General features: G+C 40.2%; 1 protein-coding gene across 3 annotated transcripts in view; it reads right to left on the reverse strand.

Annotated features, from left to right (window-relative positions):
• The window catches only part of SDK1 (sidekick cell adhesion molecule 1), a 416,682-nt gene that overhangs the window by 64,999 nt on the left and 333,590 nt on the right, over positions 1–18,093 (reverse strand). For all 3 annotated transcript variants that reach the window (XM_074840972.1, XM_074840973.1, XM_074840971.1), the window contains exons 26-29: positions 12,147–12,262; positions 11,681–11,870; positions 9,596–9,694; positions 1,161–1,355 (exon numbers count right to left, since the gene is read on the reverse strand). In XM_074840972.1, coding sequence (XP_074697073.1) covers positions 1,161–1,355; positions 9,596–9,694; positions 11,681–11,870; positions 12,147–12,262 — 600 coding nt within the window. The remainder of the gene's footprint in view (positions 1–1,160; positions 1,356–9,595; positions 9,695–11,680; positions 11,871–12,146; positions 12,263–18,093) is intronic.

Here is an 18,093-nt window from a genome sequence, read left to right on the forward strand (position 1 = left end):
GTGCTAATAATAGTTGAAAGATGTCTATGGGGGTCTGCCCTAGTTAGCTGCTGAAGTACGCTTCTCTCCGAACCGTGATTTTTAAAATCACAAAAGTTGCATGGTTCTAATTTTTGAGAGAAAAGTTTTCTTAAAGATCAATATCCAGACAGCACAATGGGTCAGAGCAGCACGCGGCACAAAATCCAGTGATGCACAAGGGAGTGATGCTGGTGAAGTTACCCTGGCTAGTTTTGACTTTGCCAGCTCAGGAGACCAGATACATGCTTTGCAGTGGAACATGGCGTATGGTACAAGACCAGAGGAAAACCCACGCTCCTGTTCTCTACCAATATATTCTCTTTTAGTTCTGAATCAAAAAAAAATAAAAATCTTCATACGCAAGTAGAAAATATAATTTTTCTAACTGGCAGCTGTAGACATCTGTTCTAAGACTGAAGAATTGAGCCAAAGCATTAGAAACAAGCAGTGATGCAGACCAGATTCTGTAATACCTTATATGTCTTTCACATTTTGATACGTTTGGTGTCTAAGCATCTGGTTTCATTCATACACATGTAACTCCTGTTTTATTCAAGTAGGTTCCCTACAGAACAGAATTTGATTGGAGATTCAGAATGCACATAACCATTTTATGGCTGATGCAAGAAGCAGAAAAATTCTGGGCAATACAGATACAAACACTCTGCTCCAGTGTGCAGCAGTGAAAGGCCAGAGTAATTACCCACACATTAGGTCAGGACTGAGGTACAATGGAGGAGCTGTAGAGAAATCCTGCAACAGCACCACCTCTCATTTTGTGTTCCCTAATCAATATAATTCATCCATCACTTACTTTCTTAAGATTGCAATCTTTCTAGAAACTGAGAGAGCTGAAAAAAAGATCTGACTGCAGAAGGAGGCTGTATATGGCCAATATAGCAGCTGATGGAAAAATCAATCTCCAACAGCCCGGCAGGTTAGAAGAACTGTGTCTCATAAAAGTCTGTCTTGCTCACCAGGTTTCTCAAATCACGATGTTGCTATGGTTTGGGGCAGGTTTATGGGGTGAGAAGGAGGAGGTGCACAGGCTCTAGCCTGTTATTAAAATTCCCCTAAGTGCAGCACAGGCTCCAAGGCATGCAACAGAAAGTACCTCAACCTGTGGCTGCAAGCATTACCTCTTTTTTCTGTTGTGATCACTGTGGCTTCCAGAGGCTCCCCCCAGCCCTGTCTGGTCTTGGCAGATGTCCGAAAGATGTATGCTGACTCAGGGGTGAGATCTGTAGCAGTAAACTGACTGACTGTCGAACCAACCTCCACCGTCGTGAACTTGTTAGGGCTGCTGCTGGCCAGACGGTAGGCAATCTGATACCCTGAAATCACAGCATCAGCAACAGAGAGAAAAAGGGTTAGGATTTTTTTCTGGCAGGGACAAAAGAGCACCAAAACTATTAGTTTATCATAATTACTTGTTTATCTGAGACCAGAACAAAGTAATTTACTTCCTTTAGTGTTATAAAGCTCTGCTATATGGCAGCCCTCCCCCTAGTCAGGCGCTTACCTTACAAGGCAAATCAAACACAGTGGAGCACACAAGGGTCTGCTGAAGATTATCTGATTTCACTTTCCATCCTTTACACCAACAAGATACAAAACCAGTTTAATTTTTCTGAGCATACTGGTGCCTTTTTGGAAAGGCAAAGGAACAAACAGAGTCTGTGCAATTAATGTCACCTGGTCGAGCCAGTTCAAGACAACACTTTCTGTTTCAGCTTTCCATCCAAGCACACACGCTTACACATATGTGCATGCACACACACTCACATGTGCATGTGTATGTATACATGCTGTTCTGCCCTCTTGGTTTCAGCATTGGCTCAAACTAAAGGTTCTTCACAGCTGCAGAGCAGCTGGATTGCCCAAACTGTGCAGTCTTCACACCGCTCAAGTAAAGGCTTGCTCCTGCTTTTTGCACTTGCCTTTTTCTCAGCTCTCCCACCCCCCTGCAAGTGTACAGCGAGTGCCAGAACTGCTAATAAAAGCATCCTTCTTCTGTCATTCAGCATTGCTGCCCTTGCCCACAGCCCAAGGAAGAAGCCTGCAAGCTGTGAGGTCCTGCTTCAACCATGCGGCACTTAATAATCAATTTTGTTGATGCCTGTAAGTAATAACCCCGTTCCAACCTGCCTGACAATTAGGAGTTCACAGTTTAGCCTGTATTATTAATGATCCAACTGTGCAAAGGAGGGCTTCCAGAGTTCTCACGCACCACTAGCAACAACTGTCCCCCAAAGAGGGTCTGCCAAATGTTCAAACCCATTCTGTAAACCCAGCAATTGAATCAGGCTCTCACTTCTGGAGCTTGATGGTAACTTTCAGTCCAGCTGCTGACTTCCAAAATCAATTAATACCAGAACTGGTGTGGGCTTTTATTGCCCAAGCTGAATACAGTTGTATGATTAAACGCTTCATGGAGTTACACAGGGCAGAGGGCAGCCAACAAATCCAAATCAAACCAGCTGAAAACAAAACAGTCATGGCATGATTCTGCCAACACTCTGCTCATCTTCTGAATGACAAAGGGGTCTGCAGCACCTGAGACCATTTCTTTCTCTTAGAATTAATATCCCAGCTAGAGTTTGAACTCCCACCACGTTTTGGCTGTAACAAGAACAAGGGGAGCCAAACCTGGCGTGCTTCATTTGTGAAGGTCAGTGCATGAAAACTGAGGTTTTTATCTTACCTGTGGCTATTAGACAAAATCAATTACATTTATTTTCCACTGTGAATATGCAACAATTGCCACATGCCCGCTCACAGAAAAGGCACAGAGTCCCTGCACTCTCTTGAATGAATGCCATACTTGCGTGTGGTGCACGCTGTCACAAGCAGTGGAATTTAATTGGGATACAGATGGTATTAATTTTGGTGTGCTGACTCTCACAGTGCTGTTGACAATGCACTAGCAGTTCCTTATCCTTTTTTCTTTGGCAGCTGCTAGGAGATGTGGGGCAACAGCCACACTGTTGTGGGGCAGCCGCCACAGTGTTGGGGAACAAATTTGACTGCACCGCCACCTCGAAGAGTGACTTGGCTTTTCCAAGCACTTGTGACTTCAAGCTCGAGCTCCCACTGGCTGTGGTTACAAACAGGTTTGGGTCCAGAGTTGATTCAATGAGGTGCCTTAATGCACTCCAGGCACCCACATTTGAAAATGGACATCAGCAGCAAAAGGCTCCCAGCACCCGAGCGGGCTCAGCTCGTGCTGCCTGGGGTACCCTCGCACACTGCAGCAGTGGGTCTGTCAGGCACATTCCTACAGCAACATTTTCACAGCTGGGTGCATAGTATTAGGCTAGTAGATAAAAAGTGGCCTGATTTTTCAGAGCTCCTGAGCATACTTAGATCCCAGCAAAGTCTTAGGGTCTTACGCTTTGAACATTTCATTTTTCCACCTGCAAACTACCTCCTTTTATCCATGGCACCAGCTCTCCCATTACTGGTCCAATATATTTCACCAAAGTATTTCTGTATCTTTAGTGCTATAGTATTTTGATCTTTTTTAAAGTCTACAGAAAGACAGCTAGCAATGGGGAGAAGGAATAGATACACTACGATCTTTTTTTGTTTATACAGATATGAAGAACACAGGAGTGAAAACCCCAGTGCAGGATCTCAATAAGGGGGAAAAACATTAAGAAATGCACTGGGAAAATTTTTACAGCAGCAGGAAAGATGAAGGAAGAAGCAACTAAGATGGCTAAGGAAGTTTGATAAAGGGACATAAGACATAAAGAAAAAGACCTGGAGGGAAACAGAATATTAAAAGAATAGAAAAGTTGATTTATGTAGTTATTAAAAGATAAGTATGATATCTGGGACACATCCTTGTTGAGCAATTTCCTCTCTTTTCTAAACCTTTGTAAAATATAAAGTGTAGTTAAAATGTAAGAAGGGAATAGAAAGATAACTATTTACTGCTAAATGGTGGTACTTATGCTGGAAAGCCAATTACAAACATGCTCAGATTAGGCAAAGGAACATATACGTATCTAGGCCATTATTATAACTTACACAAGAGTGGTTCCTTGGCTAGTGTGAAAACTAATTTAGTCATGAGAAAGAAGAAATCACTTGTCACAGTCTGTCTCCCTGACAGGCTCTGCAAACTCCCTTCCAATGCATCCCTGTAAAAAACAGTATCAGCTCTCACTGTCCTCTCCTACACCTGCCATGTTGGCTGACAGTCTGGGTAAATATCTATTTTCCTGGATATCTCAGGCAGAGTTTACACAACCAGAACCATCACCTTTACAGATTTCCTCAGAAACTCAACACTTCCCTTGTTCTGATTCAAAGGTACATATCCAACCTCTGCACCCGAATTCCGCTCGCTCTTACTGCTACCTACAAACCCAGAGAGACAGACAGTCTCTTAATTTTGATCCTCTACATCACCTTCTCCTATTGGACAGTTTGGGTCAGCCAGGATACATACTGGCATAAAAAGCATCATTTTCCTTTTTTTCCTGAGAGACACAGAAGATGCAGTACTTAAACCACAGCTTGGATAATAATTAGGGCTAACACAAGATCAAAAAGATAAAATTATTAAGTTGATGAATTTCAGCAACAAGGGATGGGAGAAGACAGGAAATGTTAAGTGAAATCAAACGAGGCAAATCAATAGAGGTAAATGGAAAGTGTTCAAAGAGAAATTAATGTACGCTCGAGGGCTGCAAGAGGCAATAACTGCAGTTGCTGCAGTGGAGGAACAAGGAATCTTCCTTCCCTTACTGGATTATGACAATAAGATATTGCAGATATCTGAGATAAAAAAAAGTAACCAAAGGTTATGAATAAAAGTAAAATCTTTAAAAGATGATCAAAGCAAACTTTTTTGGGAAAGGAATATCTTCTAGAATATGAAGTATCTGGATGGTCATAAGAAGAATTCATATTGTTTTCTTAATTTTTTTTTTCCCCCCCCATATAGCATTAGATCCCAAACCTCTTCTGCTATTGCAAGTTCTGTGCTTCACCAGGCCAAAACAGCATAAAAAAAGCCCTGAAAGATCAACTCTTCAGGAGTTTATTTATTCATTGAAACAAGGCTTATTTTTGCATTAGCATCTTCTTAAGTATTTATTGCACAACTGCAAGCAGTTTCATGAGCTATGCTTTCTGAACTCAATAAATGGCAACAATCTGAACTGCCTGTTAAATGTTAGGTCATTGTAACACAACCAGTAGATTCCCCAAAGCAAACAGGCAGGAGGATGACAACACACCATGAATATAAAAAAGCTTTCAAGCTCATCACCATACAAAGCCCTTCAGAACTGACAGCACCCGTTCACGCAGGCCATGGTGAAGCAGAGATACAAACACTTATTAATTTGTCACAGAACTTAGGGAAAACCAAATGATATTGGGAGGTTACGGTTTGCCTAGTGGAGCAGCAATCCGGTTTGTTGATTTTACTGCTTATCTGTTTAAGGGCCAGCGGGTGTGCAAATGCAGTCTAGGATCAAAATATGAATTTGCAAACATGGATTACATCCAATTTTGGTTCTAATTCTCAGTGGAATTCTTACACTCTTTTGCAATAAGCTTCAGGTAATCGCTAAATACAAGGATACCATGAGGAATACTAACCGGGGCCCGCAAGGATGCAGGTTGAGCTCTCGTTTTCAGAGAAAGTTCATAACTAGAAGTGCATATATGCACGTTAATGCATCATTTTTCTTTAATAGTATTTGAAGGAACTATGTTGTTTCCTTCAGTGCAGTAAAAAAGACAGAATGAAACCTCATATTGTTAGTGTAACATTCCCAAAAGGAGAAATGGAAATACCTCGCAGTATTCCACAGTAAAATATTTAAACAAACAAACAAGTGGTTTTCCCTCTTGCTGCCTGCCAGTATTTCATCCTGCTAATCTCTCTCTGAAATGCTAGAACATGTTTTGATATAGATTACAAAAATGTTAGCTGCAAAGGTGCTTGTATACTCAGAGGACAAAGCTAGCAGAGCAGGAACATTAGTTCAAAGGCTCTGAATATAAGTTGCTCTTGCAAAGCAAGTATTTTTTCTTTCCAACCCCATCAGTAAATAGAAGGGCACTGTGCAAAATTATGTTAACTTATTTTTTCCAACAACTCTACTTCAGTGCACTTGACTGTGGGGGTTACAATGGTGTCTTGAAAGTTCATTACAGTAATGAGATTTAAAACGTGTACAGGAAAACAATAAACTTGCAACCTTTACTTAGAATGCTATACATTGGTTTTTATCTATTTTTGAAGCACACCTCACTTCTTAGGAAAGATCATGGAAGTACCCAGCATAAGTAATTTTTACTTTCTCTCTCTGACATTGACAGCTAACTACTTCCTCCATGAACCTCAGCATTTCTATTATCAAAAAAATAAAAGAGCGAGAATTGTTGAATAAAGACAATGGATTTCAAAAAGGTGGACTGGGGGAACTGTCAGGTAACATCCCCCTGGCAAGGAATTCTAAGGGAAAAAGGAATCCAGGTTAGCCGACAGTTTTAAAAGAGACAAAAAAAAGGTACAACTATCCAAATGCAGACAAAAGATGTTAAGAGGCCAATATGTTTGCATTCAGAGCTCACTAATGACCTGAAAATCCAAACTGAATTGGACAAAAAGTTGAAACAGGACAAATGTCTAAGGGAGCGTATAAATAGACAGCACAAGCATGTAGGGACAAAATCAGAACGGCTACAGTGCAAAGTGAGTTATAACTTAAAGGGCATCAAAGGCAATGAGAAAGATTTTATAAATACATTAGAAATCCAAGAGACAGAAGGAGGACAGGTCAACTAGTGGGAAGAAAAGATAAGCACAAGACAGGTGAGAGAGAAAAGAATGGAAGGCTGATACCTCTGTTGCTTCATTTTCACACACACAAAAATGTTGATGCTGACTGGATACTTAACATAAATTAATACTGACAACAATATAAGTAGGGATGTAGGCTAGAATAGAGAACAGGTTAACAAATATTTAGTTAAGCTAGATGTAATCAAGTTAGAAAAGCCTGATGAAATTTGCCCTGCAGTGCTTGTATAACTAGCTGGAGCCATCTCTGAACGATTAGTGATTTTCTTCAAGAACTTATGGAGGACAGGTGACATCCCAGAATATTACAGAAGGGCAAACAGAGTACCCTATCTTTTAAAATGAGGAAAGATCAACCAGAGGAATTATGGACAAATCAAGCTAAAATTCAATACCCAAAAAGATCCTGGGAAAAATATGAGTCAACATATAAGCATCCATGAGGATAATAAAGTGCCAAGGAACAGCTAATATGTATTTGTCTGGAACAAATAATAAATATCAGATAATCTATTTTCCATTTTGACAGTGTAATTGGCCAGGTGGGAAGAGTAGATATGATCCACATTGACTTTAAGTAAGGTTTTAATATGGTTGCATGCACCCCCATCAAAAGCAAACAAGAGAAACCAATCTAAGAAAAATACTACACATTTTGACTTAAACTTTTTTAAAAAAAGAGTCATTAAAATGTTGTTGTTAGTTTGCTAACAAACTGGGAGGACATATTAAGTAAGCTCTCATGAGACCTCATGAATGAGTTTGGTTCTGTTCAATACTTTCATTAATGACCTGGCTGACGGAATTGCCAGTCTACTTGCAAACTCCAAAAATGAAGGCAAATTGTGAGTGACTGTGTGCATATTAGTGGACAAGAGTGATCTTGATAATGAGGAGAGGTGGTCTGGAATCAGTAAAATGAAATTCCATAAAGGAATCTGCAAATTATCATACAAAGAATAAGCTTAATATACATATAAAAGAGGGACTGACTGACCTGGAAGTGTACTGCAGAAAAAGGGTAGGAATTAATAGTGGGTTGTCATCCTACATAGTTACTGCCATCAGTGTTGCAAAAAAGTCAAGTCAGGACAGTATCAGGTATCCTGGGATGTGTTACTGGGAACGGACTGTGCAAGATATTGGAAACAACAGTCTACATGCTAAGCATGCCAAGCATTCTTTAAGGGACAACTTTCCCTTTTCCTTCTAACCCTGCATTTAGTATGATTTTATCATCAACGTAGCAGCAATGAGTAAGAACCAACTGAGAAGGGGACGCATTGCACAAAGCACTCTGCAAAGACAAAATAAAAGAGAGTTCCTGCTCCACCAAGCTTGCAACTTCAGCAAATAAGGCTGACAAAGTGCAGCATCATGAGACATTGGAACACAGTCGGGGGAGCAAAATCTCTTTTGTACCTTCTCATCATTTCTATTAAATGATTTTTTTTCTCCTTAACCACATCCTGTGATTCAAATCCCAATCTCTACTGAAAGCAAGTTCTAGGACACACAGTTCCTTAAAAAAAGCAACAAATCAAACCCACAAGACAACCTGGAAGCCAAGCTTCCTTGAGCTGCAGAGAAACCCTGCGTGGATCTGTCTCTGACAGCTAACCGCTGCCAAGCTTCAGACAGACTTTCTCGTGCTCAGAAAATCTCTGCAGCGTCTGCCTTTGGATCCCATTTATGATTTCTCTGCATCTTCAGGCATCAGGATCACTTTGGGAAACTACACAGCTGAGCAAACACCTTGAGTTCTTGACTCAGGATTTAAATGCAATGCAAGAGTGGTCCTTTATTTAAAGGGATGCCACCAACAAAGTGGCATTTGCAGTAGGCACCCTCCACCCAACAATAAAGGCTTTAGGAAATATTGCTGAAATATACGCACAGGTCTGAACGATGGCAGCGGAATTAGAAGCAGAAAGGCCTGGCAGACTGAGAACCAAAAAAAAACCCAAAAGCTTTTGCTTCTGTTTTCAGAATTGAGAGACAAATCTTTACTCACCAGCTAGAACTATTGTAAAATGTGTTTAACATCAGCAGAGAACACAAAACTGCTGGGTAACTATTAGCTACTGCAATTTTAGTGGCAAGAATGGGTTCTTACATTGTAAAAGTCTTCACGCTTTAAGTACAAGTAGTGGCTGGTGAACATATTGCAAAGGCAACCCAAGAGTTATTAGAGCAGGATGGTAAGAAGGTTTTTCACAAATTCCTGTCGCGCCTTGCTGCCTCTATTTCCCCTGATGAAAAGCCAAATATGAGTTTGCTCCTTGTGACCTGTCAGCCAGTATTATCCAAAGGAAGCAATAAAATGGAAGCACACGTGAAACTGCAATGTTGGGCATGCCCAGCAAAGGTGAGTTGGGGGAAGGAGGGGAAAATCCAGCTCTTCCCTGCTGCAGCTCTACAGGCAGTTTGCCCAGCAGCCAGCTAAACAGGTCACAAACCCAAATGCAGATGGGAAGAGAGATGACAATTCAAACACAGTGCCATGAATGACATGTAATTCTGGCTCAGGAAAACACACACCATGGAGCCGGGCAGACTTTTCCTCCTCACCACAGGGTACCGCATCTGTCAGCTGACACCGACATATTTTCTTTTCTTTAGCCACAGATATGCTTACGTGTGGTTTCTAATCTGATGTGCAAGGGGAAGGAAAACCCAACAGCCGGACCTTGCTCTGGTCTCCAACACTCTCATCCCAGCCCTGGGTTTGCTGCTCCGTCTTACCCAGAATAATTCCATTGGGCTCCTCTGGCGGCTGCCAAACAATCCGTACGGATGTCAGCCTCACCTCGGGGAACACCAGCCTCACGGGTGGCCCAGGGGCTGGAAAGAAAAACAGAGATCATGCCAGCAAGCATTGCATGTCAGAGGAATTACAAATTTTCTGCTCACCTTGCATAGAAGGTAGCCCAAGCCCTATCTCACCAATAATAAGTAGATTGTTAGAAGCACCTATGTACATACATAATATACATTTATTCTGAGGAATCCCATCCATGGACAAATGCCTCCAGCACCCACAGACACCAAACATGACACAGAACCAGTGCACCCTACAGTGTTTTACCACACCTGTGAAACGCTTTAGCAGGATGCTCTGACAAAGTAGCTCTGACCTCTGTGAGAGTTACCTTCCAGCAGCGCAGCCGGACGCACCACCGCTACGTAACTGATTACATACTACAAAGCGAGTCACCAAGCTGCCTTTACAGAGTTATGTGTCAGCTTAATTCCCTTCATACCTGTTGGAATTGAATAGTGTCTCCTCTCTGTGTCACCAGCACCAGTTTTGAACTGCCTTCTGGTTTTACATGTGCATTTTAAACACTGAGGTCTGAGCAGGAGAACCTGAGGCAGGTGACATGCACATTAATACAGATGGCTGGTGGCTGCACTGACCATCCCAGGTTCACAAGGTGAGGAGATGCTAATTCATACATTAGCATCTGCAAAATTTCCCCTTCAGCACAAATTCCACCTGCATTACCCCTGATGATACTTTTAATTAAGTTGAGCCCAGAGGAGACACAACATATTTATGTCAGGGGTATGGAGATGGAAGAACAATTTGTATCATTTGCCAACATGCACTTAAGGAGGGAACTGCTATAATGGGGTTATCTAAAACAAACAGTTTTAAATATTTCTCATTATAGTCTGATATGTACACTTCAGTGAGTGCTTTTTCCTCCCTGCAGAGTTCTGCTAACGAATTTCTCTTTGTTTTCTTTCAAAGAAAAGCCAAGTCCCCACACAGGCAGTATGCTGAGAAAATGGCTTAAAAAATGTCAGGGATCTGCTGTCCCTGTTCCCATTCCCATTCCTGTCCCTGTATGCTCTTACTCCTTCCCCGCATTCCACAGAAAATGTCTTGTTAAGCTGGAAGTCTGAATGTGTTTTCAGCCAAACCAAATCACCTTAATGAAGTTGCTTGTAGAAACCAATGTTTATTTCATTACTATTGTGAAAAGACTTTGATGAAAAAAAGAGACACTTCCTTTGTGTTCCTCTTCATTGGGAGCAATAAACAGAAGCCTCTCACACTGATATTAACCTTCGTTTAAAGCCAAAAAGGTAATGAACTAAAAGTAACTTTAGCATCTGCAAAGCCAAAAATATTTGAAGAATTGAACTAAATTTTTTTAAAACTCCATCAGCAGGAATGCTCCCACCGCACTGATGTGTTCAAACAGCACCAGGGCGAGGGGCTTGCTTGGGCTCCTTCAACACATCAGACTGATGCAGGAGTCCCTGAGCACATGGGAAGCACTGGAGGCAGTTACAAAGGGAAGTATGATCATCTTCCAGGGTCGATGCCTTATTCTTTTTAGGAAAAAAATGGTAATGGATTCCTGAAGTTGCAAATTCCATCTCTCTTCTTCAGTCCAATCAGACCCAGATTTGTTTATTGCTTTCAATTGCAGCACTTTTTTTTTTTTTGAGCATGATTGAACTTCAATAGGAATTTATAATTGGGCTCTAAAAATTGTCTTTAATAGAAATTGTCTACACTGAGCTTCAGAGTATAATTTTTGAAGTTTTTATCCTCCTCATCAGCTGCAGGGAAAGAAGAAACAGGGGACTCTGGTTTTCTCTGTTTTTGCCAAATCCTCAGCCTATGACCAATGGAATAGTGCTGAGTTATATTAGGTAGGGACCAAGTCCTTTAGCTTCAAAGTCGAAAAAAAATTTTTAAAAAATCCAAATGGCCTTAGTTTGGGCTGTTGTCTACACCTGCATCACTAAAAGAAAACAGTGTTAAAAGGATGGATCAGGTAAGATACTTATTTTGGTAACCTTTAAACTTACCATCATCCTTGGTTCTTTCTATAACTGCGGGAGAGCTGGGGACTCCGTCTCCGATACGAGTGAATGCCAGTACCTGGATCTCATAGCGCACGTATTTCCGCAAGCCAGACAGCAGGAAAGACTGAGTGTGGTTACCTCTTACTATTTGGCTCTTTGGTTCGGAGTCTAAATCTTTTTCTTTGAAAAGTACCTGCAGAATAAATGTATATGAAATATATAGAGAAAAAGATTGTTACACAAGGACTGAAAAGAGGAGTATGCACTTTAGATTTCTCCTTTTCACAAAATATAAAATGAGATTATATTCACCAATTACCCCTTTCAAAACCAGCACACTTCCTGTATCTTCTCCAGGTGACTTATGAATAATACAAATATCCAGCAGGTGAATAATAAATAACAAATGCAAAAACATATCCAGGTAATACATTATAAAATAAATAAGCATGAAACTCCAGTTGCATACCTTGTAACCCAGGATGAGACCATTCTGCTCGGACTCGGGGACTGCGGTCCATGTCAGAAGGATCTGGGTTGAACTCACGGCTTCAGCAGAGACGTTCTCAGGAGGAGCAGAAGGAACTGGAATCACACAGCATTTCCAAAAAGCAGAAACAGATAAGACATACCAGATCATTTTACTCCATCTCCCTATCTACTTGGGATTGTTCCAGGGTCCCATAGAAGAGTATTCAAATCCAAAAGGGCTGGAATAGGTTCTAGACAATCCCTTCTTCTCTTGTATTCACTCTATATCTTCTTTATATTTCAACCTGCTTCACAATTTCTTGCCAGTTCATCTCAGAAATCACAAAGTTTGTGAAGAGCTAAACATTTACTACTAATCAGTGTCTACAGATAGTAAATACAGACAAATATGAATAAATTTCAAGTTCTATATATTTGCAGTAATTGGAATCAAGATTAAATTTCTGGACTTCTGCAGAAGTCTATCTTCTAGTATTTCCTTTCCATACATTTTATTTCCCTACGCCAAAAGCTAGAAATCTTTATGAATGGGAGTTTATCTTATGGCATGATCTGTTCTAACAAGAAGTTTTACGCCACCCTGGCTGCCTATATTATCTGAAAGGAAATTATAGGATCTTGTCTAGAGGTAGCAATAATTTCAACCACTGGATTGCACTCCCAGTTCAGTAAGAAGTTCTTTAACCTCTAAGCCTTTTGATTATGTGATAGTGCTCAACATTTGCAATACATCAATTATAGACAGATACATTAACGCAAGGTGTATTTTCAGGGACAGATACAGTGTAAATGAAAGATATGCCTATTTCATTTATGTTGCAAAATTGGCTCTTATGAAACTAGAAACATCATTAGAACTGATGGCACAGGAACACTGTAATTTTCTCTGACTTGAGAGAAGAGCAAACTTGCATTTTCTCATGCCATTAAAACTCTAACTGCTGCATAACAACCACACAACTGCAAGCTTTTGTAGGCAAGCTTAATAGCGTGCCATGTTATGCAAGCAGAATTTGAGGCTATTTTTAAGAGTTCACATTTTATGCTGCCCTTTTGCATTTTTTTCCTGTGGCATTTCCAACATCTGAAGAGTACAATCTTTTCTAAAGCATGATACACCTGTCAGACCTCAAGAGAACATTTCACCAAGTTATGTTACACAAGCTCTTCTGAACAGTAAGGCTTGATAAGGTCCTGAATATATCACAAAAAGGAGCACAAATCTCTGCCAAGAGTAATGCTTTCCTGGATGTCCAAATGAAAGAACAGATCTGCTGTTCTGAAGGCGAGCTCCTGAAGCTCCTAGCAACATGAACAAGATAATGAGTATGACACCAGAATTAATATAAATTGAAAAAAAAAAAATGCACCGCCCCCCACCCTTGTGCACTCAAGGTTAACCACAGAGATAGTAATTTCTGAAACAATTTCCCTGTTACCAATTATTTGGGACATGAGAAACAGAGCACCACCTCACAACACTGCAGCAGACTAAAATCCAATTTTTTTCCCCTCCAACACTGAAGTGCCTTTTTTTTTTTTTTTTTTTTAAATCTTCTCCTAGATTTATCCCCCACAAGGATATAATTATGTTAAAGGAAAATAGATTGCCAGGAGCCATGAATGTCTTTGGATAGCTGCCATAACTTTATCTGTAGATCTTCACAAAGAGCTACTCCCACATGAATCACCTCTGGAGAGAGAAAGGGTGGAGGTGGGTCGCAGGAAACCAGGATGCATAGAGGAAAGAAGTCCTTTCCAGCCACATTTATTTTTATTTTATCTGGTTTGAAGCCTTTCAAGAGAGAAAAAGTTTCTTTATTTTACAAATATTTATTTTCCTCTTTGATCAGCAGCCATGAGATTTCCCGAATTCACAAAAGGTGGGGGCTGTGCCCGGGCTGGCCCTGAGCGCATGATTGCTTTGAGGTGTGTGTACAATCACGCTGCTGGCAGGGGGACTCAAAAGCTAACAAAGGAGAGAATGGTCTATCTGAAGATTTATTAGCCCAGACTCCTCTTAATTCCCAGCGACAGCCAGAGCAGCTAAACGTCACCTCTTGCTGGAAAGGAATCTAAGTCCAATGCCTAAATGGCAAAAATACTTGTGTTCATTGAGGGTGCTTTAATTCTCCAGTTCTCATATTAGTCTTGAGAATTTTATTCTAATATGGGTGTATGAACTCAGGACCTGCAAGTGATATTATGGATCTTATTGTTGCCAGTCTTTTATCAAGTAAGAGACTTTGATCGACCCTTTAAGAATGAATTGAAATGTAACCTTCATTTCTCTGAACCCTCTCCTCTCTCAGGATATTGTGATTCTAAGAAATTATAGTTTGCTAAGACTAATTAGCGGCTTGAGTGAGGCATATAGAGCCCTCATTCCTCTGCAAGCTCCTTTATCTAATGCTAGTTTCCTTAAATGTTGCACAGAAGACTTTGTTATAAGCTCCAAAGCCGCGTTCTCATTAGTAACCTGCAAGAACAGTACAGAAGCCAAGCAACAGTGTCCAAAAAAATGTCAGAGCTTTAACGAAATGAACCGGAAATACTGAAACTAAATGATGAGCTAATCCAGCAAACTGCCAGCTGCATGATGTACTTTAGAACATCAAACGTAGGAAATTATAGAGTTACTGGCACTTTGCACTGGGACTTCAATAAGAACTCAAGTTTTTAAGGTTATCCACGTTGGCATCTAAGATCATGCATCCTCTTTCTACATCTGACATGGCCATATTTGATATATAGCAAATGTTACTGTTTTATGTCTCTAACTGGGCCAAAAGAAGCTTTTAATAAGCTAGCCTGTATTCTGCCTTTCTAAGAAAGCTAGATAGTGGGATGCAGTAGTTCTCTCCACTTTTGCAGCTCCTTTTAGGTGAGCATCCATCACTGTTTTTTGAAAGTAAAAATTAAAGTGGCATATTGTACATGTGATGCCAATTAAGAAGTGCAAATTTAGAGCACGGTTCATGACAAAAGTAGCATAGCTGCAGTACACAACCATTTTGCCCATAAAATTGGATACCACAGACCAAATTCTCAGCTTGTATGAACTGACAAATCCCCTCAGTGACATTGGATCACTTTTGAATTATCAAGTGATGCTTTATCATACCACAGTAACTGCTTCATGAAGGTCAGCCTCTGAAACATCAGGAGATTGATCCTTGCCACAGGTATGTGATCGTGTTTGTGTAGAAGCTGATTTTGTAAGACAAGTATACACATTCATGTAGCTGAACATTAGGAGCCCAAAAAATATTAAGGCACAGGGTTAGGTGTATTTGAGATGAATTGTTTGAAAATAAGAGGGTTTGTATCTAAAAGCAAGCAGCCCTGTCAAGGTTGTTCTAATACATTAGAGGTCGTTGCATTTTCTTGCTTTGTCTATATTGTACCTACTATCATTGTCAATTTATTGAGTGGAAACTGAGCTTGTTACTCTGCAGTTATTTAACACTGTAAAATTTAATGAGTTATTTAATTTCTAATGTTATAAAACCATTATGGATTGATAAAACTGGTCCTGTTTAAAAATCCTAATTCATCCCCCTCCATCCTCAGCTGCTTGTAACCCTATCCCAGAGTTTCATTTTAGGGTTTCCTAACTGTTTTTCAAGCCTGGGTTACCAAAACCTACAGCATTGTTTATTCTCTCATAATTTCTTTGGTTTCAATATGTTTTATATTCAAGAGCTTCAGAAACCAGAGAGTCCCTGTAACGGCATGCTCCTTCATTGTTAGCATGTGTGCTCAGCTACTAGTGATATGATCACACATCCTAGAATAAACAGAAGTGCTCAAGTACAGCTTTATCTTCAATAAAGATTTGGACTCCAGTGGCTGCACTGTCAATAGATACCACGAGCTGATTTAGTGCCTGGGTTCTAACTTCTTAGACTCCTTGGACAACGTAAAAGACAGAACCATAAGTTCTGCCAATGAACCACCATGTGATCCTGGCCGAGGCACCTCTGGCCAGCTGTGAGGGACATTTACAATCTGCAGCAAGAGGCAAAACCAACTTCCTTAAGACTCCGTGTCTACAAAATGGAAAAATAAATATTTAGGACACCTGCTTTTAAAGTACTTTGAAAACACAAACAATAAATAGAATTTCTCTTATAGTTCGGAAGACTGACCTAAAAATGCTTTGACATTTCTCTCTGGCTTTAGACATTTTTTATTTGCATTTAACTTCATTTGTGCATACAGGTTAACTGCAGATTCCCTGAAGTTCTCTCATGCAGCTTGCTGTTATGCCAGAGCTTCTTGTATATTCTAAATCTAAGAAGATACAGCCAAAAAAGTCTGAGCCCTGACTTGCTCTATTCAAGAAATCAGATGTTACTATCAAAGAAAACACAGGGAAAAAAACAAATGAGTCCTTATGGCCTAGATCACAGCTTTGTGTTATTTTGATCCCAGTTTCTGTGTGCCTACTATAATCAGTTTCAAGTCAACCTTCTTTTAATACTGCAAGAGAAAATGCCAAATACACATGTAACCTCTGATCTTTAGATGCTGAGCAAGAGCACTATAATCCTAAGGTTTTATGAAATCACTTAATCTTAGTATTTACTACATTTCAAAGGAAGTGTTTGAAGAGCAGCAGAAAGGAGAAAGTAGAGAATGCGATATCTTTTTATTATGATACAGAACACTTCAAAACTATTTTGTCTGGGTCATGCTATCTCTAACTCCAGCACAAGCATGCCTTGTTTAAAGTACCTCTGGCAATAGCTTTCCAATTACTGCTTCCCAAAAAGCAACACTTTAATGGAGGGGGATGACATTGTTTAGCCTTCTCCTTGGCAAGTTCAAAGGACAGTTATCTGAACCAGCAGACCAAATCCTGCCATATACAGCATGCTCATGCTTCCCACCAAGTCACACTGCCTGGTACAGAGAGCACAGACGTGCGTGTGTGTGTGTCTAAGTGTAGGGTATGCATTGGATTCAATTCCAAAACATTTTTAATCAAGAAAAATAGGAAAAAATCATAAGAAGATATCAGTGTTGAATCTTGCATAAATACAAGTCACAAAGAGCTTTTATTATTAAACTTTTAAACCATATATGTCCTCCATTTTGTTATTCGCTTGCAATATAAATTTTAATTTATCAGGTGTATGTAGGGTAAGTTTGGAAATAGGTTTTGTGGAAGTGAACAGCTAGAGAGCAGCTTTTCAAGATCTGTTTTAACTGTTGCTCCTAAGCTAACAATAATTTACTGTTGCCTGACACTGAGAGTTTGCTTCTGATATTTGAAGTCTATGCTAGCATGGACAATTCAGCCAGACAATACAGTACCTGTGCTCTAGGTCTGTAAGCAGGTTATGTCTGTATAGACTTGTACACACAATTTTAGAAGGCAGTTTTGAAAACGTGTCATCGAAACCTCAGATAATTATTTTATTTCTATATGGGCAATCAGCTCCTTAAAATAACTTGTGCCCTATTAGAAATATTTGGTGCTTGAAACTAAATTTCAGATAACCACAACTGTGAGAAAACCTGCCTGAGTCTAGAAGCAGACAGGGAAAGGAGGAGAAAGAGGGACAATGGGGTACTGGAGAGAGAGAGGAAGCATGAGAGACCTGCTCAGCCAGAGAAGGCTGTAGGCAAGCTTCTCATTGTGCTGTCCACACTGCTGCCAAACGAGGGCAGGAATGGGGACAGGTTGTTTTGTTTGTTTTAAATAATAACATGCAGGTTTACGCATGAAAGTAGCATAGGAATAAAATAAATAACTCCCTCAAATGTCTATATGTCTTTTTGCCTTCAGTGGATCTAGAGATTCTAGTTTTTTGCTTTCATTTTAGATTTAATGGATCAACAAGCAAAAAACCAAAACCAAAACTGAACCAAAGGACAGAAAATGTTGTGTCCTTCACAGCAGACACGGTGCTTTG

Source organism: Strix aluco, chromosome 15 (genome assembly GCF_031877795.1).
Source record: "Strix aluco isolate bStrAlu1 chromosome 15, bStrAlu1.hap1, whole genome shotgun sequence".
NCBI lineage: Eukaryota > Metazoa > Chordata > Aves > Strigiformes > Strigidae > Strix > Strix aluco.